The 17,806-nt window shown below is 34.1% G+C and overlaps 1 protein-coding gene across 5 annotated transcripts in view; it reads left to right on the plus strand.

Annotated features, from left to right (window-relative positions):
• Positions 1-17,806, plus strand: part of LOC150106665 (uncharacterized) — a 272,404-nt gene that overhangs the window by 214,956 nt on the left and 39,642 nt on the right. For 4 of the 5 annotated variants that reach the window (XM_090393265.1, XM_090393267.1, XM_090393264.1 and 1 more), the window contains 2 exons: positions 3,815-4,002; positions 11,200-11,409. In XM_090393265.1, the coding sequence (XP_090249391.1) occupies positions 3,815-4,002; positions 11,200-11,409 (398 nt within the window). The remainder of the gene's footprint in view (positions 1-3,814; positions 4,003-11,199; positions 11,410-17,806) is intronic. The other variant, XM_090393269.1, reaches the window with a different exon arrangement.

The raw sequence follows: 17,806 nt of genomic DNA on the forward strand, positions 1-17,806 counted from the left end.
TTTCATTTGTCTGATGCCCTTTATAGCGAATTCTTATTTCTCTCCTCTTTTCTACTGAGCCTTCAGTGGAACCATAAGGTACAAATAAGTCGAATTTCCAGTTTCCATTTCGAAATTTGCTGATATAATTGCCTTCCATTCAAGAGGGTTATTATTACGGGCAACTCCAAGGAGTCCTTAGATTCATCGAGGGAGGCCCTAAATCATATCAAGATCTATTCAGCATTTGCACAGTAAATATCATACTTTGCTTTGAACTCATTCACAGTCATTGCACCCACAATAGACTGGCAACCTATTCCACTCATTCACCACTCTATAAGTAAAAAAACTTAGTTCTAACACCCTTACTAACTACACTCTTGCTCAGTTTCCATGGATGGCCCCTAGTTCTCCTGCCACCACACCTGTTCTGAAAATTTTCCTCTGAATTAATCTTGTAAAAACCCCTCAGTAATTTGAATGTCTCAATCATATCACCCCTTTTCCGCCTATCAGCCAGTTTCTGTAATCCACAAAACTTTAATCTGTTCTCGTAAGGTTCATTCCATAGACCTGCTACCACTTTCCTCTGGATCCCCTTTACCTCTTCCCCATCACCAAGAAACCCTGGCACTTAGATCTGTGCACAGTAGTCAAGATGAGAGTCTTATCAAGGCTCGATAAAGAGGAACAATAACCTGCTTGTCTCTGCTCGTCAAAGTATTCTTCAGTAATCAAGTAATCTGATGAACTGCTTTAGCCACTTTTGCTATATGTCCCCCTAAACTTTAACTCCCTATCCACTAACATTCCCAAGTCTAGCTCTGTCCATTTCCTAAAGTACGGTTTCACCAATGTGGTATACTGCTGATAATCTTTTCACCCCAAAATGCATAACCTTATTTATACTTTGCCATATTAAACTGACATCCATTCTCCTTAGCCAGTCTGCCACTCTATTCAAATCATCCTGCAAAATTTTGACATCATGTGTATTAACTACTGCTCTACCCAACTTTGCATCATCGGTAAATAACTGAACAGTTCCTCTCAGATCCTTTCCTATATCATTAATGAACAAATTAAATAGCAGTAGTCCAAGAACAGAACCCTGTAGCACACCACTAGTCACAAGCCTTCTTTTGGACTCTACTCCTGAATAAACTACTCTCTAATATCTCTCCATCAACCACCCTCCTATCCATCCCCATGGGCTGCAGTTTATTGATTAGAATTTTATGTGGTATCCTGTCAAGACCCTTTGCAAAATCCAGCAGTATCACTGTAAACCCATTATCCTTATCCAATTCAGCTGTCACCATATTATAAAACATGAGCAAGTTTCCGAAGCATGATATACCCTTAACAAAACCATGCTTCCCCCCATATAGTATCCCATTTCCATCTATCCATTCCTGTATTTTGCTCTAGACCAATACTTTAACAGTGACTCCTGATATGCTGATTGGTTGGTAATTTGCTACAGCAGTCTTGGAGCCTCTTTTATCCAATGGAACTATTTTCCACCCCCTTGGGACTAACCCAGAGCTGAGACTTAGATTAAACAATATGGTCACTGACAATTCCTTTTTCGCTTCACTTAAGACTCGAGCTGGTATACCACCCAATCCCACAGGGTGTATTCACATTAAAGTTTTGTAATATTTCATTCATCTCAGTTCCCTCATTCCTGCAATATCACCGCCTGGATAATATACCGTTGCATAACGTTCACTTGGTAATTCTACTATTTTGACTGATTCAGTTACCTTCCTACCATCGGTATTCCTTAAAATCATTCTGCTGTGTTATATTTTTTCTTTTACTTGCAGCATAACGTTCACTTGGTAATTCTACTATTTTGACTGATTCAGTTACCTTCCTACCATCAGCATTCCTTAAAATCATTCTGCTGTGTTATATTTTTTCTTTTACTTGCAGCATATTGAAAGAACTTCCTTTCATAATCTGCTTTTGCCTTTCTTACCACACAGTACAAGGCACTGGCCTATGCCTTGTACTGTTCATGTGCCTGCGGGTCACCTTTCTCCTTAAATTCCTTCCACAATTGTTTCTTTTTTTTTTTTGCAGCTCCAGCTTGATGGTGTTATTCATTTATTTAACTCACACTTGATTTACTCTCCTGACTCTAGGTATACAGTCAGCCATTACCTCCCTCAAACACTCCTTTTCCACTTCCCATGCACTATCAACATCAGTCCTTGCAGTTTTATGTGCCATGGCACCAATCCAAGCAGTCTCCTAAGCTTGTCATACTTACCAGCCTGGTAATTCCACATATACTCTATCTTAACTGAAAATTTTACACTTTTTGCCATCCTCCCAGGTCAAGACCATATAATCACTCTTGCCAGTTGGTGGCAACGTGGTCATATTCGTTATAGACAAATTCGCAGATGCAATTACTAGACCAAGCACTCTTGAACCCCTAGTATATTTCATTACATGCTGTCTCAGGTAATTATCCCTTAGCATCTATACTGCTCAAAACAATTAGGAGATATTTTGGTTTTCTTGTAAATTATAAAGTTATAAAAATAATTTACAAATGTGACACAATTTGTAATAAATATTGATTATTTAAACAATATCTTATCAATTACACCCTATCCATAAGTAAGAAATATTTATTCATGTATAAAGTACCCAGTAGTTTTATAATTATTTGCAGAAATTTATAATTATCCAACAGAAACTAAAATATTCCCTAATTGTTTTGAGCAGTTATTATCTTTGTATTTGATGGTTACTTTTTTGAGCAGTGAATACTATAACTTTTTCTTTAAAAGTGTAGGCAAGCTTAGATGTTGGAAGTTATTCGTGTGGGATTTTGCTCTATAATTCACACAAACAAAACAAAATAAAATATTTATTTTGCTGGATTTTTAACAGCATCTTCTTAACACTATAATTTGTCACAGTACAAAAATACTAACAATCAGTTATTAGTAGGAACAGTCAAAATTGAAAAGAAATATATCCCTCATTTCTCCCCTATGTCTGGGGTACAAAACTAGCCAGGATGCCAAATAAATATAAGCTCCACACTACATTTAAACTGCATATCAAACTGGCAACCTCATCATAAATGTTATGTGACTTGGCTGACTTATGGATAGCCAGGAAAATCTATTAACATCCCTTTTGTAGAACAAGAAAATAAATTTGCCCAATTTATGTTTATATTAATATTTATTTATATAAGATTTTATTCTATTGTAATTAATTTTATTTTTATTTATTTTTTCTAATGTGGAAACCCTGATCTAGAGACCAAACATGGAACTTGTTCAAGTATGTCTTACTCTGGGGGATGAAAAATGTCATTTCTCACCCAAAGACAGTCTTGAACATCCATGTCTGTGGTAGTATGCAAACCGTGAACTTAGTTTTAATCCCACCATGTTGGTTTCATGGATTCTGAATAATCTCCAAAACAATTTGCCACCTTTTATAGTATTTATTTTTTCCTCCTGTGGTATATAAGCACATTGATATTATAGTATTATGTTATGTAACAGCTCTGATGATGAAGAGAAAAATTAGTGATGATAGTGTATCTGAGATATTAAAATAAATATGTTTATATATAATATATATATTATATATAACTCTAGTACGCATTCTTTTTTAAATGTACTTGTTTTATACTAGATCTCTTAATGTATTTTTTCATGTGTCTGTTATTTTTTTATTTTATTCTTTGCCCATGATACCTGAAGAAGTTGTATTTCAACGAAACTAGTTATATCTTAACAATAAATTTGTCATTCTCATTATAAAGTCATTTAATTTCCTTCATGTATTATAGATGAAAAGGAATTATTTGTGGATGCAGAAATTCCATTTGCTCAGAATGAAGAAAATAAGAGTATATCAGATCTTCAGAATGAAAAATGGATGACTGAAAAGGAATCTAAATTAAATGAAGATCATTATCTTAGAATTAAGAAAGAAGAAGAATTGAAAGAAAGAGAAGAGGCTATTAAAAAACATGAGGTAAGCAGAACATAATTGTATTCAATTGTTTTAAGGGAACATGTGTACTAGACATATTTATACTTATACAACTTAATTCTGTAGAAAAATATCTTGATTAAGACAGAAGCACTTCTAGATTTATTTGTTTTTACTAGATGAATTCTTGCCTCACTGCACAAATTACCTTTACATGCATGTAACAACATAGCTAAATGGATGGATTTTAATGAAACATGGTGTTATGGAATCATTTCTAAAATTTGTCTTTCATCTAAATTTTTGTTAAAATCAGATAATTTCTGGATATTTGAAACAGTAAACTTAGCCTAGTATGATTACGTGACATCCAGCTACTTTGAGATTAAGCAGATTGGAAGACTGGAATAATCAGATACCTGGATTTTTTTTTGGGGGGGGGCACTGAGGTTGCCTACAATTTAGAAGTGGTTGCTTTTCTGACATTATTTTTAATAAATAGTGGTCTTGTAGATTCTGTTATGATAGTATACTTGCATTTTAGAGGGTAAGTAATTGGTTATTCTAAAAAATAATCTAGAAATATTCTAAAACATGTCAGTCTGACTGCCACTTTGCTGACATTATTTGTTTAATTTATATTCTTATTATTCTCATTCTCACTTGTGTGTTAGGCTCAATGGCCTGTCAAATCTGAAATCCAAGTTACTTGGATTTCTCTCAAATCTGAAAACTTGGTTTCTCTGAAATCTGATTAATGCTCTGATAGGTTGTTTAATCTTGTCTGAACAGTATATTTTGGTTGTCATTTGCATGTGCTCTTTTGACTTGTTTGTATGTTTTGTAGAATGAAAAGACCCTGTCACTTCCACATGAGACCAGCTAACTCACCTTCAGTTGAAAACCCTGATAAAGTTTCTCACATTCTAGATGAGATTCCATCTAAGGTCTTTCCAACCAGAGAGCAATGTAAAAACTGACTGAGCTGCAGAGGCTGTTGTTTTACATTCTCAACCATTAATAAATTATTCAGCTTTGATTTTTTTTTTTTTTTTTTTTTTTGCCATTTAATTTACAACACACACATAAAAATAAGATTTATTTAGTGATTTAGCTGCTAATATTTCACTGGTTTATACCCAGCATCTTCAGAGTTCAGTTTGTCATAATGTGCAAAAACAGTAACAATTAGTTAATAGTGAGAACTGTTTAAAATTGTCCTTTAGTTTTTTTTTGTGTTATACATTACAATTTTAAAACTATTTCCACTATTATAACCAGTGAAATGTTAGTTAAATACAGCAATCCCTCGATTAGTGCACCTAATGCGTTCTTTAAAACAGGCGCATTAATCGAAAATGCACTAATCGAGTATAATAGCCTATGGAAAAAAGTATAATTCGTTCCTCAAATTTCTTTTTTTACCTTTGATTTTTTTATAAAAGAATTTGGGTGTGTCTCAGGGCCTAGTTAAAGGAAAACTATGAAGCTGAAAGACAATAAAACATATTCAAAATATAAATCTATTATTCTGGCTGGCATTCTGTTTCTTTTTTTCATACAACTGCCTCTTCTGCAAATTTTCTTGCTCCTCTCTTCACAAGGGCCAGTCTCTAAGCATTGCTACTTAAAAGTTTCGGTTGCACGAAAAATATTTAAAATTTGTTTCTGTGAAATCTCTTTGGGCTTGTCAGTGATTAAATTTTCTTCATATTCTTCAGGATCTTCCTGCTGTGTGCATCTAAATTTAGCAGCTTAGAATCACTCAGTTTCTAAGAATGAAATTTAATTAACTTAGATTCATTTGAAAAATCTCTAAAATCATTTGCACAATGTGGAAGAATGTGCTTCCAAATGGATCGCATAGTGCTAGCAATAATTTCATTCGACTTTGGACTTTATAACCAGGCTGAGATTTCTCTGATTTAGCTAGAAAAGTCTTGGAAGGCATTGACTTACAAAAAAAAAAAAAGGCCAGTTTCATCGACATTAAATATTTGTTGGTCACAATAGCCCCCGTTTTATACAATTTTCTTCAAATCTCTGGATAATTTGTGGCCACCTCCTTATCGGCACTTGCAGCTTTGCCTGTGATTAGAACATGATGTAGGCTATTTCTCAAATTACCCAGTACTAACGTGGAATTCTTCTTTTCCATCATTCATAGCCCCTTTCTTTCAAGGTTGCAAAGAGACTTAATGCGTTTGATTTAATAAGGTCAGTTCTTAGCAGGATCAGTTTTTGGTTACGATCTTCGATCCGTATACAAAGAAGTCTCTTTAATTCAATCATTATAATACTTTGTATTCAGCAGCTTTGCTTAAAATTGTTCTTATAGTTGATTCACCCATTTTTGTGTTCTTGTCTTATCTTTGCTCTGGACTCGCCTTGTTTACTTTCTTTATTATTTCAAGTTTTTCTTCTAATGAGATTACTTTTCGAATCATTTTGACACTTTCACTTTTTTGCTCACTAATTCTTTTACTCATGATGAAAGGTTGGGAAAATAATTGCAAAGAAGGTACGAGATCTGATCAGGAAAATGCTATGTAATTAGCAGACGACAAATTTTATTGGTAAAAATTTGGAACATAGCGTACATGGAAGTAGTGTAGTATGCCATTAAAAATAACTTTGTAAAATGTTTTAAATCAGTAACTAAATTACATTCTGGTGAGTGATTTTTTAAAATCTGTAACATTTATTTTTAATACAAAATTAATAACGGAAAAAACTCACGTACAAAGATTATTTAATAGTATAATTTTCACCTGTGTCACAGGCATCTTCAGTACATATTAAGCTTAAATTAAACAATAACTGACAATTCCAAAAAGCGCCACCTAAGTGGCTGGTGTAAAATAACTAAAAAAAGGTCAATAAATTTCCTCTAAAAAAAAAAAATCAATACAATAAAAAGTTAGGAAAGATTAGCTGATTCGTAAAGTACTATCTCCCATAAAGGGGACAGGCGTCAGCCGTCGGATCTGTTTAAGTTAGGAGAATGAAGCAGAGTTTCACATGTTTCTTTACAAAGGCGTTCCATGAGGAACCGACTTTTGTGAAGAACCCTTGTCTTTCTCCAATGAACTCTATGTCTAGTGAAGATGGCATGTTCTGCAAGTCCAGACTTTTCAGGTTTAAAGTATTCAATATAAGATTGGTGTTCTTCTAGCTGAATAGAGGCAGATCTTCCCGTTTGTCCGAAATAAGATAATCCACAAGAGCACGAAATCTGGTAGACACCTGGATGATTAAGATGTGGACGCTTGTCCTTAGGAGAAGTGAGAAAGGTGGAGATTTTTCTAAACTGTCGAAAGGCAACAAAAATATTCAGTGGTTTTAAAACTTTTGCTATACGTTCACTGATGCCTTGTACATAAGGGATAGGAATGTGCGTTATTTCTTCTGTGTTTGAAGAGGAAGACATATAAAAAACTAGAAGAACTGGTACTTATATAAAAAATTACTTTGGATTTCAAAAATGAAATTTCAGATCTTCATTTGGATGTTTCTGATATCATGATCAGTTTAGATGTTGTTTCTTTATTTACAAATGTGCCTCTTTCTGAAAGCATTGAATTACTGCAACAGGAATTTCCTTTACACATTGTAAACATATTTGATTTTGTAATACATTCTGGTTTTCCTTTAAAAATAAGTTGTATCAACAAATTGAAGGAACAGCAATGGGCAAACCTCTTTCTTCTGCTATCTCCAATTTCTTTATGGAACATTTTGAACAACGTATCTTTGGCAACATTTCTCCCAGACCTACTCATTGGTTCAGATATGTCGACGACATTTTTGCTGTATGGAATGGCTTTTCGGATGAACTTCAACAATTTCTCACTAAGTTAAATGCACTTCATCCTAGGATCAAGTTTACCCTAGAAGTAGAATCAAATAAGCAGTTAGGCTTTTTAGATCTTCTAATTCTTCACCAACCAGATGGTAACCTACAATTCTCAGTTTATAGAAAGAAGACTCATACAGGCCATTATATCCATGCGGAATCTCATTACCATCCCAGTCAAAAGGCAGGAACTATTAAAACACTGGTTCTTCGGGCCCACTCCTTTTGTTCTTCAGATGATCTTTTACAGAAAGAACTACAATATATAACTTCTTCCTTTCTATCTAATGGTTATAAGATTTGCTTCATTAAAAGAACTTTGAGTAGTTTTAATATGTCTTCCTCTTCAAACAGAAGAAATAACGTGCATTTCTATCCCTTATGTACAAGGCATCAGTGAAAGTATAGCAAAAGTTTTAAAACCACTGAATATTTTTGTTGCCTTTCGACAGTTTAGAAAAATCTCCACCTTTCTCACTTCTCCTAAGGACAAGCTTCCACATCTTAATCATCCAGGTGTCTACCAGATTTCGTGCTCTTGTGGATTATCTTATTTCGGACAAACGGGAAGATCTGCCTCTATTTGACTAGAAGAACACCAATCTTATATTGAATACTTTAAACCTGAAAAGTCTGGACTTGCAGAACATGCCATCTTCACTAGACATAGAGTTCATTGGAGAAAGACAAGAGTTCTTCACAAAAGTCGGTTCTCATGGAACGCCGTTATAAAGAAACATGTGAAACTCTGCTTCATTCTCCTAACTTAAACAGATCCGACAGCTCACATCTGTCCCCTTTATGTGAGATAGTACTTTACAAATCAGCTAATCTTTCCTAACTTTTTATTGTATTGATTTTTTTTTTTTTTAGGATATTTATTGACCTTTTTAGTTATCTTACACCAGCTACTTAGGTGGCGCTTTTTGGAATTGTCAGTTATTGTTTAATTTGAGCTTAATATGTACTGAAGATGCCTGTGACACACAGGCGAAAATTATACTATTAAATAATCTTTGTACATGAGTTTTTCCGTTATTAATTTTGTATCGATATGTCTACTCACGGTATACCTCTTTTAAAACTTATTTATTTTTAAGATGTATGTAGGCGCACTAATCGAGGGATTACTGTAATTAAATAAATGTTATTTATTTTCTTTGTATTGTAAATTAAACTGCAAAAAATTATCAATGCCTAAGCTGTTCTACACATCTGTTTAAAAAATTGATGGAAGTCAAGTAGTAGCTTCTAAATTGGAACCAACTCCTGCCTTTTGAGTTATTTGTCTCAGGTTTTTTTTTTTTTTTTTTTTTTTTTTTTTTTTTTTTTTTTTTTTTAATGCAAGAAATTTTTAAAAAATTGCTTTTTTTACTTGAGGTAGATGAGAAATCAGACTGGATTGTTGAAATTAATTGGACAGTGCAATGTGTAGTAGTGTCTCATATGGTACAAATCAGCCAGATAATACACACTATATAGATAACATTGACTATTAACTTCCATTAACATGGCATCACTTAGGTATATTGTAGCAAAGTTACTTGCTCCTGATAGACCATTGATCTTTTCATGTTAAAGGGAATATGAAAGATGAATGCTTATTATAGAATTCTAATGAATTCCAATGAGTTGATTCCTTTACTGTACAAGTATGTAAGGCATAATAATCTCAAGGTATTACATTAGTTTCATGTAATGTATTTATTATGTAATGAGCTTGAATTCCAAGTTCATTTAGATCTGTGCACCAAACATGCAAGGTAATTACATAGAATTGAAATAGCTTTTTTTACTAAAGAATACCAAAAAATTTAAATAATCTTAACCATGTGTCTGAAATGTTGCGTCATCAGAGAACATGACCCAGTTCCAGATTGCAGTTCTCAGACTGTCCTTCATGTGCATAGTAAATTTTTTTTCTCTTTATGTGATCTGCAAATACTTAACCAGTTGAAGTTTATATGGATAGTCGTGGACATACTTAAAACACTGCTTGCATGTGCTCGTGCTCCACCTGATGACCTTAATATGAAGGTCATCATAACATTGGGAAATTAAAGTTATTACTCTTAACATGGTGTTACCAAAATGAATACTGATCACCATGTAACATTAAAGTTATGATATAAATCCTTTCTTTTAAGGCTTCAAAGTTGTTTCATTTTTATGTTTTGTTTCTCAGAAGATTAATAGATACTTAATGTTAGAGCTGACCACTGGAGCATAACTTTAGTGATGATTAGCTGAAACACTAGATGTTTAAATTAATTGTTGTAAATTATCTTGAATATTGAGAGAGCAAAAAAGTTTTTCCGTGGTTAATATTTTGGCAAAAATTATCTGTAAATACTTAAATATTGGTTAATGATGAATCATTTGATACTTAACAAGTTTTAAGTGCAGTTCAGTAAAATAGGGAAAAGTGAAGAAAATATAATGGCTACTCCAGTTATAGGTATTTATACATGTCTACTTTAGGCATAGCAATGTTACACAAGCAAACAAGATATGCTCAACGTTTGAAGAAGATACAATGAGTGAACACAGCCAAAATATGGTTTTCAAAAAATATGGTTAGGCACTTGTTTGTACACCTAAAATGTACAAGCACATTTTAGGTGCTTGATTTGGATGATATCAACTGTCCAATAACATTATTTGGTTCAGGATAATGTGTAAAACCTCACATGATGCAGATGTCCTAAGAACAGCTGTACATCCCTCATTGGAAAAGTCTTATCTTACTCTCCATAATTCACATATATCTTGCCATCAGATTATCACACTTTTGTAATTAGATAATCAGTTCCCAGCTAATGGTTTAGAAACCAAGAAGCAGACATATTGCACCATTATATTATTAATCTTAAAAAAAAAAACATTTAGATGACCCCTTGTGATATGACATTCATATAAAGTTTTATGAAGTTCAGCTTATAAAAATTTGGGGGAAAGAAAGAAAGCAATAGACGAGACAAGTTTAAACTTCATGCACGTTCCAAGAAAAAGAATATGAGATTTATGTTCTAAATTAACTATTTTTGAACTGTGAATCCTATTGAATTCTTTTTTCTTTCTTTTTTTTTTTAATAGCAGTATACATTTTAACGAACAAAAAATTATAATTTTTAAAATTCTTTCCTACTCTTGAAATATTTGTGAAAATCTCTAATTGAATCATAATTCAAGTTTAGAATTTTTCTAAAAAAAATTACTGTAAAGCAAAAAAAAAATATGTTGCCTAATCAATTTTTTTCTCTTTTAGTATAAGTAAAGATGCTTCTTTTTAACTATAGAAAATATTACTATATTGGAATTATTGTGCTTACTCTGTTTTGTTGGTACATAAAATCTCTTGTAATATGGCACTTTACTTGTAGGCATCTGATTGGTATCAAGTTCCTGCTTCACGCATGCCTACTGCTACTAACCCTCCATGCAATTATAATACTCATGAAGCCGAATCTTTTGCTGTTTCTAATGAACACACTAACTGTTCAACAGAAAATTTAACAAATGATAGTACAGGACTAAAGCCTTTAAGTTTTCAGTTACACCAACCACCTTTTCCTCCACAGGTTGATAATAAGGTAATATATTACTTCTTTGTTACAGCTTGTAAAATTGCAATTTCTGTTAAAATAAGCATGTTATGACTTCTAATTTATAATCTGAACTAAAACTTCAAATATAAAATGAGTTTTTTATTTTAGTTTTCCTTTGTCATCACTATCATTTCCTGTGTAATATAATTAAGATTGCGTTATTAATTTTTTATCAGTTTTTTTTTTAATTTTTAATTTTTCAATTTTAGTATATGTTGTCTCATAATTGAATCTGTTTTCACTTTTCTATCTTTTAGGGCAGTTCTTAAGTAATCTATATCTTGATCTTTTCTATAGTCTTTTTTTTTTCTGACTTTTTGTTTCATGTACCTGTTTAACTAACCTTTTTCCCCTTATCCTGTTATCTCTCAGGTCTAACTCACAGGCTTAAATATTAATAATACTTGGCTCTTTTCTAATGTGTTTCTTTATAATATGGTTTTGACATTAGTGCTATCAATAAAGTTCTACTAATGTTCCTTAAATCTCTTATGTTGGTTATCAGTCCCAGTCTTTGATCAGCTGTTTTGCTGTCACCTATTTCCTCAGATTCATGTTTAAAATTGATTTGACCAATGTTTTAAATATTATTAGTTTTTAAAAATTTTTTAACTAATTTCACTGTTCACAGCTGGCCTCATTCGCCAAGTGGTTAGCATATCTGCTCTCCAGCCAAAGGCTGCGGGTTCGAATCCTGCCAAGAACATGGATGTTTGTCTGTGAAAATACTAGTGGTAGTCGGCGGTAGATGACGTTGGTGTTGACAATGAAGGTAGTTGCGGTTGGTGGAGACGGAGAGTTGTAGAGCAGGTACCCCTCCTTCGATGAGTCTTTGGACTCCCTGGAGGTGTTATGTAATAATAATAATAATAATAATAATAATAATAAAATTATTTATTTACTGCTTTCTTACTATACCTCAATCTTTGTTATCTTTTTTCTATTTGATGTGTGTGTTTTATGGTGGAAAATTATGCTTTTCCACTGCTTTAATATAGTTATGAAAAGGATGAGGTATACGTGTGAAATGCAACTTCACATGTACACATCAAAATTAGAAATGCTTAGAGCTAGATTTACTCCACAAATGTCAGCGCATATTGCAAGATCTAGGTTGTGGATTGGAGACTGAGATTTATGTAACACTGACAATTACTACCATTCATTTATGGAAACCTTGTATTATAATATATAGGCTTTCTCTATTTCAGATTTCCTACAGTTTGTGACTAGTAGGAAATCTGAAAATCAAATATCAGTTATGCAATTTTTAGGTAAACTGTAATTGAACAATGTTTCATTTGTAGTTCATCTATCCATTACTACCCTAAAGAGACTAGTGTCTTCTGATGGAAGTATTATTATTTTTTATTTGAAATAATGAATTATGATACTTTTCATATAAAGTGTGAAATAGAAAATCAGTTAGACAAATGTGGCATTCAAATGTAGTAGATTTTGAACTTTTTTTTAACTTTAACACCTGTTCTTGCAGAAAGTCTTATACGCTGGTTAAACATGATAATTAATACTTAAGGAATTGACAGCCTACACTAGAAATATAAATCAAATCAACTTTAATATATGCTTTCTGATATTTCGGCAACATCACGTTGCCATCTTCATGGGAACTTAAGATAAAGACATGTGCACGCGAGTACTACATAACAGCAAATGAGAAAAACGAAGCAAGGAAGCTACCATTTTCCTGAAGTCCTGATGGCGCTCCCTGGCAGGCTATATTAGGTGTTCTTGGCCTTTGGGCTGAAGTTCTTCTGATGTATGTTTTCCAAATTTGGGGCAGTCTCATGCATCCAAATTTGTTGAGGTTTGGCATGTTCCTAAGGGCTGAGGCTGATTCCATGAATAGTCTTTCATATTTGAACTTGCTGCGGTGTATTACTGTGGCTTTCTTCCACCTTATTCTGTGGCAAGTATCCAGAGCATGGTCTGGATACTTTAACGCCTGTTATCATCAAATTCTTAAAGCAGTTTATGCCCACTGTAACTAATGAACTCCTGGGGAACCACAGTGATAATTTCTTACAGATAGTTGCTATAGTGAATTTCATTTCTTTTAGCATAGCATTTTCTACGAGGGCTGTTTTACTAATTTTACTGTCGTGAAACCACTCATCACAATATTAATTTCTGTGGAATAAAGAAATGTTGCTGTCTGTATTAACAAAAGAGGTTGATAGATGGCGTATACGGGCTGTGCCAGAGTGTCACGTGACTAAATGCAAGCTTGTTTCGGCGCACCTATGAGCCACGACCAGTCTCGAAATGGAAGCGTCCTTGGAACAGCGTTATGCGATTAAATTTTGTGTGTGCTTGCAAAAATTGGCATCGGACACTTTTAACATGATACGCGAAGCTTTCCACGATGAAGCAATGTCGAGGGCAAGTGTTTTTCGCTGGCATAAACTTAAGGAAGGAAGGCAAAATGTGGAAGATCTTGAACGTGAGGGAAGACCTTCAACATCCATCACAAAGACAATGATCAACACAGCGGCGATTATCATCAAGGAGGATCGCAGAATTACAGTACGCCAGCTGCATGTTGTCCTGAATATTTCTGTGGGAAGTGTTCACTCAATCACGGCTGAACATTTGCGACTGAAACGTGTTTGTGCCTGATGGATTCCCAAACTCTTGACACCAGAGCAAATGCAGCATTGAGTGGATGTGTGCACAGAATGGAAAGAAAGACTGGAACAAAAATCGACAACTTCTTAAAACGCATCATTACAGCAGATGAAGCTTGGTTGTATCACTATGATCCTACAATGAAACAACAAAGCAGTGAATGGAAGCATCCATCTTTGCCTACCACCAAAAACTGTAAAATCGGCTGGTAAAGTTATGACCATAATGTTTTTTGACTACGAAGGCATTGTTTACCAACATGCTAGAACCTGGGAATACTGTAAACGGCTCATACTATGCGGATGTTGTATGGACGATGGTACAGCACATCAAAAGGAACGTCCATTGCTGAAGAATGGCTTCTTATTGCACCACGATAATGCAAGGCCACATATTGCTGGTTGTGTAGTGGACGTTTTGCAGAAGAACAACATAGATATCCTACCACACCCTCCATACAGTCCTGATCTTGCACCGTGCAATTTCTGGCTGTTTCCTTAGCTCAAGAAACCACTAAGAGGCTGCCATTTCAAAAGCAACAAAGCATGTGTAAAAGCTGCAGAGGTAGTTTTGAAAGAACTCTCAAAAAAAGGACTTTCACATGTGTTTAAGAAGTGGACGCAACGTTGGGACAAATGCATCGCATCTCACGGTAGCTACTTCAAAAAAGACCATGTAAATGATGATTAAAGGTAATCTGTTTTCTGTATAAATATAGTCTTATAACTTATTGAACAGCCTACGTATTTAGGATTTTGATCAATACTTTTCAGTAGTTTGTTATAGTGCTGTTTGCTATACTGACAGTCAACTTTGTTCCATCAAGGAGTGGGCAGTATACTATGATAGTACTACATGATAATTACTTGTTTATTGTATATATTTGTAACATTTTGAACAGCTTCCCTTTTGCACCTTGTTGTATACCTTTTTCATGATTTCTCAGTTGTACATTAAAATAAAAGGCTGAATTCTGATAACTTCTTCTTTGATCTGAACCAAGTTTTCCCTTCCACAGTGTTTTTTAGACTTTTCTAAAGTTTGCTATCATAAATCTTCCTTGGAGCAATCAGCATGGAAATTTCTCTGTAATTTCCGTATTGTTTTATTTATGTTTTTATAGATGGATATAGATGCTTTGTGTTAGTGCCTGCGTGCACATACCATATCTTTATGTTCCTGAAGATGGCAATGTGACATTGCCGAAATATAGAAGTTATTCATTAAAGTTACCTTTAATTAATATACTTTATATGCGTTGTTAATTCCGTAAACTAATTACCAGTTATAGTAATAAATCGACAAGCAAAATCGGTTTTATTCTTGTTAAAATGCTCCAAACACTATTCAGATTTTCATGCAAGTGTGTTTTTGATCTGCTGTGACCAAGCACGGCACCCATCTCGTGCAAAGCTTTTTCATTTGCAATTCTTCATGCAAAATATATCCTACACATTCTTTTGAAATGCCTATAGTCTCAGCAATTTCATGCATTTGGCTCACCGCTCATTCAATACCATATCATGCATTTGATCAGTGATTTCTGGTGTTGTTACACTTTTTGGATATCATTCACATGGATCATCTTCAAGGCTGGTAGGGCCACATTTAAACTTGGCAGCTCATTTCTTAATTGTTGAAAATGAAGGAGAAGAGTGTCCATAAACATTAATACTCCAGTTTATCTTCAGATTTGTTACCTTTATCATCTCTGATTCCTTGTATAGTGTGCTTTCCTCCATTTCTAAGCTTTTTCAATTGCCTTCCAAGCATTTTGCTTCTTCGTGATATTAATCTTCTATCATCTTGTTGAATTATGCTCATGACTTTTGTTTAGCTACTTTTACATATAGCTTAGGTCTCTTACATCTTTCTCTGTATTTTCTCATGTTATCTGATAACTTACTTGTTAGAAACTTTTAGTGCACTTTGTTCTTTTTCAGGACTGTCTCTTTAACTACTTGGCACCATCAAGTTCAGAATTTTTCTATCTTTGCAGACACCTTCATAACATGTCTCCTTGGCTCTATCAGTGCTTGCTTCATCATTTGCCACTGAGTTTCTTATTTTCAAACTCTTTCATTTTTTTGCCCAACAATATTTGCATATTTGAGTTTACACATCTCATAGTGAATAACATCTTATTTCAAATCCTCTGTATACTCTTGTGTCCCGAGTCAATATAATTATTTTTTGTCTTCTCTCCACGTGAATTTGTGCACATCTCAACACTGGAATATAGTGTTGGTGATGACTAGTGTTTGTCTTGAATAGAAATTCATGGGTACTTTTATGTTATGTGATCCCCGTCCCCAAAAGGTTGGAACTTACATTAGTACTGTGAGTATAGCTGAAGATCAGGTTTTATTAATTTTATGTATTTTTTTTAAATTTATTTATTTGCATAATCCACATACCCTGCTCTAAAGACCATACAGGGAACTTTTTCAAGCCACTTCAGGCCTCTAATAAGCAAAGCTGTGGTTTCACACCAGGCAATGGTTTGACACACTGCCCAGGAACCTGGATTCAATGCTCTGTGAGATTCCAAACTCTGGCAATATCAATAATTCTGTAGCCTTCATCTAGATGATATATTTGATACATTACAAGACATCCAAGTTTGCAACTTTATTCCTTCACAAAAGAGCTTCCTTCAAATGCAGTTCACTTAGCACAGCCTTTTATCCTGTTGACTACTATGTGATCCCTTTATGTGCAATTCAAAAATTTGAATATGTACCCACTTTCTACTTGAAGGCATCAGTTATACAAATAATTGCCACGGGCTGATTTGTCTGAATTTGCAGTTATGATATTCAGAAATATTGTTCGTCTTTAGGTTTTGAACACCACTGTACTAATTAAGACATGGAGGAATTGAGTCATTGGAGAAGGCAGCTGACTCAAAAAATTCCTCATGTCTTCTTTACTAAACCCTTCTCTGAGACCAAATGCAGAAATTAGACTTATTTCCATTTCTCCCATTTTGAAATTTGTCCATTTGTTCGTGCATATTTGAAATTGCCTACTCTTTAAGAATACACAGTGCACCTGTTAAGTAATGAGATTGATTTTTTACAGGAAAGCCCTTTGAATAAAAGTAACAAACATGTGTATAGTTTTGATTGCTAGAGTGTGTTGTAATCGCAAGTGCAACTTATAAGTCTGGTGATGCAGCAATTTTCATGTGACAGCTGTTGAAATAGGAGTGTGTCAAAAGTTGCATCATGGAGAAAAGAGCTGTGATAAAATTTTACTGTAAATTAGGAAAAAACACTACAGAAGCATATCAAGACCTAAAAAAAAGTTTATGCCATTGACTGTCTGAGCTGTGTACAGGTGTTTCACTAGTTTTCAATGTTTAAAGAAGGGAGGGGAGTCTGGAGGATGAACCATGCTGTGGATGGCCAGTTTCTGCACAGACAAATGAAAATGTAGTGAAAGCTAGGGAAATTGTTGCCCATGACAGGTGAATAACCACTAGGCTACTCACTGTATGCAGCTTGGTGCCAGTAAGGAAACGGCCAGATTAATCTTAGAGATTTGTACAAGAGGACAATTTCTTCAAGGTTGTCACACATGTTGACACATGAGCAGAGAGAGAGAGAGCACTAGGTTGCAGGTTGTGAAAATTTCATCTCTGCAGTTGATCAAGATCATAATGTGTCATTAAGAATTGTCACTGATGGTGAAAGTTGGTGATTTCGGTTTGATCCAGAAATGAAACACC

The sequence above is a fragment of the Typopeltis vanoorti genome, chromosome 5 (genome assembly GCF_054136105.1).
Source record: "Typopeltis vanoorti isolate ZY-2024b chromosome 5, IOZ_Tvanoo_1.0, whole genome shotgun sequence".
In the NCBI taxonomy this organism is placed as follows: Eukaryota; Metazoa; Arthropoda; class Arachnida; order Uropygi; family Thelyphonidae; genus Typopeltis; species Typopeltis vanoorti.